We start from the raw sequence: 7,310 nt of genomic DNA, 5'->3' as shown, positions 1-7,310 counted from the left end.
CAGCATCTGCCTCATATTCACGATCTCAACCATATTCTCAAAACTATCGTTTTCAATGACTTCATATTCAATATTTTGATCACTGGCAGCTTATTCATCACATCCAGCATCAAATGGCAGTGACATTTATATTTCATTGCGTATAGTAATTGCTCTGCAGTAATGTCATTCAAACCAGTTCAATTTTTGCTGATGATATTCATTTGTTTTATGCCTGCGGTAATTATGAGTGAAACATCACATCATTGTGTATCAAACAGTGCCACCTTGAAGAAAAAAAGATGCATTGCACAAATTGAGTCATCAGATATGTAAATATAGTCGCGCAGGGAAAAGTACTTACACATTTACATTAGTGTTGGGCGATATGCTCAATTTTCATATCGTCCTATCGTCAGCCTGTGAGATCGCCGATACACGATATTATCGTGCTAATTTATGTAATTATTTACTTAGTTTAATTGCGAGAAAGTGATCCATCTCCAGTGTAAGGCTAAAAGCAGCCTAATGTTTTTAATATGACTGAATTTGTATTTACCATAACAAATTAATATAAACATCGTAAGTTACTAATTATAATGCTTACATTTCCTCAGTTATTCAAAAACCTGCTACAGAAAACGAGCAAAGAACATTACATTACCAAAGAACATCATCACAAGCTTAGTCTAGCGCGAGTTTATGCACTTTAAAAACACTCACGTTAAACTCAGTGAATATACACTATATGATGAATACATCTCTTATACTTACATCGCACGTACATCTGCACTTTGTTGTTTATGATGAGAGAATTCGCGAGTCAGAATTCAGTCAGCGCGCGCTGAACAACGGAGCTCCGCTGTTTCAGTGATGACTCATCTGAAGGCCTCTGATTGGCCATTGCATTCATAAGCTCAGCATAATCGTGTGTGTGATTGGATAGAACGCGCAATACTGTAAAAAAGAAATATAGGCCTAATGCAACAAACAAGCCCTAATATTAATTAGATAGTATTATTAGACTGATAATAATAATAATAATAATAATAATCATCTTGTTATCGTCAAAGGCATCAGCCACAGGCGATATCTCTGTCTATCGTCGATACACGATACTATCTTCTATCGGCACAACCCTAATTTACATACTTCGGGTCTATAGCGACCCTATACACTTTTTACAAAAAATTAATCAGAAAACAGGCATTCTTTTATATTTTTACTATTTTTTTCTTGTTATATTGTTTATAATGAATAGATTGAGGAATACTAAGAAAGTTGATGTCTAACTTTAAAAAATGAAGGAGGAAGAGGGTAGAGAATGATGTCCCGGGTCGCTAAAGACCCAAGGTATGCATTTAAGGGTTAAAGGTCTGCTTTTCTTTCTTGTTCTTTGTGTATGGTAGTCACGAGTTACCCCGATTCATGTTCCTCATCCCTGCCTGTCCAACTTTATCCACCTACCCCATGGGAAAGAGAGAGAGACAGAAAGACACAGTGAGACAGGGCTGGTTTATCTGTAGCTGACCAGGGGTTGGATAATCCAACACCACACAATGAATGTGAGCAGAGCGGTTTTGACCGAATCAAACTCTGGGTATGTTTCTGTTCTTGTTAATGCGACACAAACACCCATTTTAACACTGCCACACATGCCTGTAACACAGACGTCAAAAAATACCACGGCAACACAGTGTCTGAAGGAACGGTAACATAATTATAGACTCTTTTGGTCCTGTAAGCTGTTAATACACTTTTCACGCTCTGAATTTATTATTTGTCCACCAGTAATATCAAATAATTATTTACTTATTTTCCTCATTTATTTTTTAATGAAAATTTCCAGCACATTTATAATGTTCCATGTCATTCTGTGATGGAAATGATGTTGAAAATTGGAAATAATTTCCACACAGTAAATTGAAATTGAAAATGGTTTATTTATGTATTTATTTATTTTTCATTATCACGTGTTTAACATCTAATAATTAAATTTGATGATGAATTTTCCTAGTTTAAGATTGATAACCTAAGACAGGGGTAAAACTAGAATAACTTTATAGAAGGTGATCTTCATACAAAAACAGTAAAGGTTAATAACAAAAGTTTTAATAACAAAAATAATATATTGCCTGGAGTTGAAGAAACACTCATTAATTGTCTATACGCATATTAATATTTAGATTTGTTAACAACACAGTCACATCCCTTGATTGAGTCATATACTGTACATCTCATCGCATTTCTTTTTCACTCATTCAGAAAGACCAGGCTGCAGTTGCTATAATGATCAAGCAGCTGTCAGACCATTTCCTCAGCGAACCTGATTAGCCGCTTGTCGTCATTTAGCGACATTTAGCGCTGTAATCAGAGAGATAACACATTTAGCCTGTCTATTCTGGGATTTCCCATCATCCCTCTTTGTCTGATTTGGCAGCATGGAGCCCAGGACATGGTTAATTGCTGTTTTTGCGCTTCGCACGTTTAATTTTCCTTTCACACTCAACATCCTGTAATACGCGTTTAAGCCTGCTGTGGCGTTTCCAGTGTGGTGAATTTAAGTTTGGCTTGTGTCTGCGCCTGATAAACATCGGCGCATTTGGATGTGTGTTTGTGTTTGTCGGCTCCATTATTGATTGGCTGTAATCTGGCAGTGGCCACTCAGTGGAATGATGTTCCCCTAGGCTTTAATTATATCCCCATGTGATTTGCATCTCAGCGCTGCCCCTCGCTAATCTCATCTCATCTACCTCACCCCCCTGATTTATTGAGTTTGTGTCACTCTCTGTGCACTTTTTTTCTCCCTACCACACCCTGAAAAAAGTCCAACTAAGCTTCGGTTAGCCTAGCCTACCATAGCACAGCCCACGGCCAGAAAGATCCATCTCAGCCATTCCGCTCACATACACCGTCTCCCTATGGAAGGAGAGACTCATCCAAGGATGAACAGACTTCTGGGACCGATGCTGTCTTCTCGAGCAGCACAATGATTTGTTTGAGAGTTAACGCCTGTCTGAGCCTGGAGTTCTAACCGTCCTCTGCACATCCAGAGCCACTGGATTTGGCTTCTGATATCTGACCGACTTTCGGTTTTCTAAAGAATCAATGGATTTGTTTGTTTATTAGCCAAAAGCGCTGAAAAGTCAATTTTTTCTGGTTTGGCTCCACTGGGCTGTGGATATGTACATTGTATCGGTGTTAGGGTGACCTTGTTGCGAAGCTGTCCATTGATTGGGTGCATTCGACAGGCTTTGACAGGCTTTTGTGGAAGTTTGCGCATTGTCCAGCTTTGCTGGGCGAACTGCCATCCGCCATGAGCTACATGCTGGTGAATAATGGCCTTTTTCAGGAGAAGTTCCACAGAGGAAGCGCGCCCAACCTTCTCGCCCCTCCTCGAGTTGAATCCTTACGACCGCTGCATAAACGTCTCAGCATGGAGGCCCTGAAGAGCAAAGCTCCTGACTTGGGGCCGATTAAATGGCCGTCGCTCGTCACCATCTGTAAATGGAAGCAAAGTCTGACTGAGAGACTTCTAAAGAGACACCGAAGGAGTTGCAGTCAGGTTAGCAGCTCTTTACTCAGTTTAACCATCAAGTTTATAACAGGTAGACCAGCAGCTGAATCTTTTAGACAGTGTTTCCCAGAAAATAAAAGACTGAATGGTTTTCAAAACCAGACCACTTAAGAATAATAATTGCTCACAATTCTCCATAGGTCCTTTTAACCGCCTTCTCGCTTTTGTTAGATAATGCTATTTTACGTTCTCTGTCTCTCTGGTGGATTTAGCTGCTCTTCCAGTTTGTATTGAACCATTGAACTGGTTTCATAATTTCTGAAGTTGATTACACTAGCCTGGCTCTCGACCAAAAGTGGTCCGTGCATTAGCCTTTGAAACATCACTCACAGATGCTGCCAGCACTCAGAGACATATTCCATTGGAAAAGAGACTAATGAAACTAATCAATGTAAGAGCTGTCTTCTGTCTTTAGAAGGATGCCAGACGTGTTAAAAAATTTAAGGTTGGATGTGCAGCCTGAAGCCATATTGTAGACACAAAATGCTCAGGAAATGCTATTGCAGTGTAGACACTGTGAGGGGTTTATGTATGTTAGGCTGGATGTGCTAATGCAACATCGCTCTTTCCACTCTTGCAATTTGGTGTGTTATTATTTTTCAAAGTCAGTAAAATTAGCGAAAGATCCAGCAGACTTGCATTGAAGGAGGGACTGAGCTGTATCTAGGGACCACCAGAATATAATAGAGACTTGTGGCGTCAAATAACACCCTAGCAACCACATAATAACGCACTAAAAACGTCTTATTTTTTATTGGTGGTGAGCACTGCATGGTCAAGCACCTGCATTTTTTTCAGAAAACAAAGATGAGTTGATATACTGTAAATAAAGTATAGTTGAGGTACAAGTTGACAAGATGGAAAGGATAAGAGGACATTATGACCCTGGGGGAAAGGGACGAGCCATTGAGGAGCTGAAACACTCTTTTAGTGAACACTAATGGTGATTATTACGGTGCGTGTGGTGCTTAATGCAATGGCCATAGGCTAGGTTCACAGAATCTCTTCTTGGATCCAACAAAAAGCTATTTCTCCAAAGTAAGTGTTGGCACTGCTTCTGTATCTGAAGAGCTAACCTCTCTGCCCCTTGCATTAAATTATAATCACTCCCCTGTTTAACTTTCCACTCTTTAAAATCTCCCTCTGCTCTTGGATTCCATGCACTCCTCCGTAATCCAATTAGCTAAACCCAGGAGGAAGTTCTCATAACTTCCAGCACTTTTTATTCTATAATTCAGTGAACTGGTGTGGTTGGTAAATCTGAGGCCAGGCCAGCGGTATGAGCTCTAACAGTTATTTTGGCAGGCTTTAGTGCTCCTTCAAGCTTGTATACCACAAGTTCTGTTCAAAAGCTGTGATTTTTTTTTCCACTGAAATTTTGGGCCAGAAATGTAACGTTTAACTAAATATGTTGTGTTTTGTGTATTAGCTCAGTTGAAATCTCCAAATGTATTTCAGTAATATATTTCTAATCAGCAATAAAATCTGACAGCAATGGGAGAGTGTTATTTTAGTATTATTATTTATATACTATTGTAGTTTTCATTAATATTTTGAATGAGATTTTTATTTTATTTTAGTTTTTGTTAATTTGCTTTTGTTATTTTTATTATTTTCTCTTATATTTCTATTTAGCTTTAGATGTTTTTCAGTTTTTTTCTAGTTAGTTGCTAAGGCATCATTTCAATTTTTTTACGGTTTTAATGTAATACTTTTATTTTTATTAGTCTTTATTTCAATTAACAAAAACTAAAATCACTAATTATTTTTTAAGCTAGTTTAGCAATGTGCATGGGCTTTATAGACTAGATGACTCTAATGACTTCTCTAACACTGAACAGCTCCTATGGGCTCTTAGTGATTAGCATTCTCTAAACACTGACCAAAGTTATTCACTTCAGTTGATGACTGTCAGACTCTGTTAAACTTTACAATAACTGCTGAGTTCAACCAGTACTGTAAACATGCACACACTCTGCGGCAGTATCATTGCCTTTATTGGGCATGAACTGAGCATGTGTTCAGTTGGCAAATGGATGTACCATCATTCCTTGATCTCAGTTCTGAGACAGAGCGGCTGTACAACAGTTCATCCTGCAACATTACTTTGCCAGTGAGTAAAATCACTCACTTTTCATCTGAAGTATAGACACTCAGGACAAAGCTTTCAGCAGAGCTACTTGTTTGACCCATCATACAGGAGCTAGAGAAAATTGATTTTTTTTTTTTTGAAAAAAAGTGTGTGAAATCACTTTTGAAGTGCCAGTGTGGAGTGAGGAGGCTGATTTTGAAGCCACATGTCCAGTCTCAAAGTCTAATCACAAGCCCCACCTTGTGGTGGTAAATGTGAGCTACAACAACAGCACACAGGGGACAACCATACACATGGAACATAGTTTTGCCTTTGGTGCTGTGAGATATGTAGTTTTGTTTTGTGTTTTGTATTACTTTGCTTTTGTTTTGCTTTTTTTCATATTAACACTATACCTTCCTGCTATGGTAATACAATAATATAATGTACTCTTTTATGATACAAAAAAGTTCTCTGGTAATATGTAAAGCTCTTTCAGTGCTTATTTTCATTTTCATTGCTTATTTTTCCCAACAAGCCTGTTGTGCTACCTAAGGTCCAGCATGTGCCTGTCAGACTGTATGTTGACTTTCTCTGTATCCTCTCCTAGGTAAAGGAGAGATGGGCTCTGGACCATAATGGCTTTCACTGAAGCAATAAATGACCTGTCACACACTGACAGGACCAATCAACCGCTTAAACTCTGCCCTGCAACGTGGGTTTGAATTTTTTTGTGGGGATCTTGCAGGTCTTGCAGTGTGGGAGTTCTTGTCTTGTGTGTGTGTGTGTGTGTGTGTGTGTGTGTGTTTACGGTTTTGGGACAGCAGGAAGAAATGAAGAGTTGATTTCTGAGAGCAGTGGGAAACACAGTAAGAGAGGGGGAAGGAGTGAAGGGAGTCTCTCAGTTCTTGTGAGAATTAAGGCACGTGGTAGCCTGAGTACTTCTCTTCTATTTAGAGCCGCATGAGAGAGGGGGCTTTTAATTAGAACCCTGATCCCAGACACTCCCAGTGCCTGCAGTGTGAATTATCAAGCCAAGTATTTTGTCATTCATTGTGCTGCTTTAACAGCACCAGCTTCCTGCTTTCATACATACACAGTGTCCAAAATGAACCTTTGCCAAATGCAAGTTGCCAAGAGTAAATGGTAAAAGAGTAAATGGTAAAATGGAGATACTTGGCATTTAGCCGATAACTTTATTACAGTACGAACTGCAACATGACGTGGTTTGAATTAATTGCTAGAACGATAGTCTAAACCTCACAGATGTAAGTGACGCAGCATTCATATCCAAGACATTCAAACATCTACTAAATAAAACATCTGTTGTGATTCATACACCATCTAATGACTTCTTTAATCTAGGATGCAGAAAATATATATATTTTTTAACTCCATGTCACAAATATACAAATAAATATAAAACTGCAAAATATTTGTGATATCATAACTAAAAATAAAATAAATAATAAATAAAATAATATTTTATAATTATAATAGTTTTAAAATATAAAATGATTTTTTGATTTGTAAATTAAATTATTATAGTGCTGGGCAACGATTAATCTCGATTAATCGCATCCAAAATAAAAGTTTTTGTGTACATAATATATGTGTGTGTACTGTGTATATTTATTATGTATAGTGCTGTCAAGCGATTCATCGCATCCAAAATAAACGTTT

The 7,310-nt window shown here is 38.1% G+C and overlaps 1 protein-coding gene across 2 annotated transcripts in view; it reads left to right on the top strand.

The window, feature by feature from the left end:
- The window catches only part of LOC107747009 (disks large homolog 2-like), a 115,816-nt gene that overhangs the window by 13,292 nt on the left and 95,214 nt on the right, over positions 1-7,310 (top strand). Inside the window, exon 1 of one of the 2 annotated variants that reach the window (XM_016561400.1) lies at positions 3,187-3,544. The exons of the other annotated variant lie outside the window; for it this stretch is intronic. Within the exon in view, the coding sequence (XP_016416886.1) occupies positions 3,296-3,544 (249 nt within the window). The 5' untranslated portion in view covers positions 3,187-3,295. Of the gene's footprint in view, positions 1-3,186; positions 3,545-7,310 lie in introns of those variants that run through there. 2 annotated transcript variants of the gene reach the window in all.

The sequence above is a fragment of the Sinocyclocheilus rhinocerous genome, unplaced genomic scaffold, assembly GCF_001515625.1.
Source record: "Sinocyclocheilus rhinocerous isolate Xijiao unplaced genomic scaffold, SAMN03320098_v1.1 scaffold708, whole genome shotgun sequence".
In the NCBI taxonomy this organism is placed as follows: Eukaryota; Metazoa; Chordata; class Actinopteri; order Cypriniformes; family Cyprinidae; genus Sinocyclocheilus; species Sinocyclocheilus rhinocerous.
Note: the sequence above shows the minus strand (reverse complement) of the source record. Positions and strands in the feature narration are given on the sequence as shown.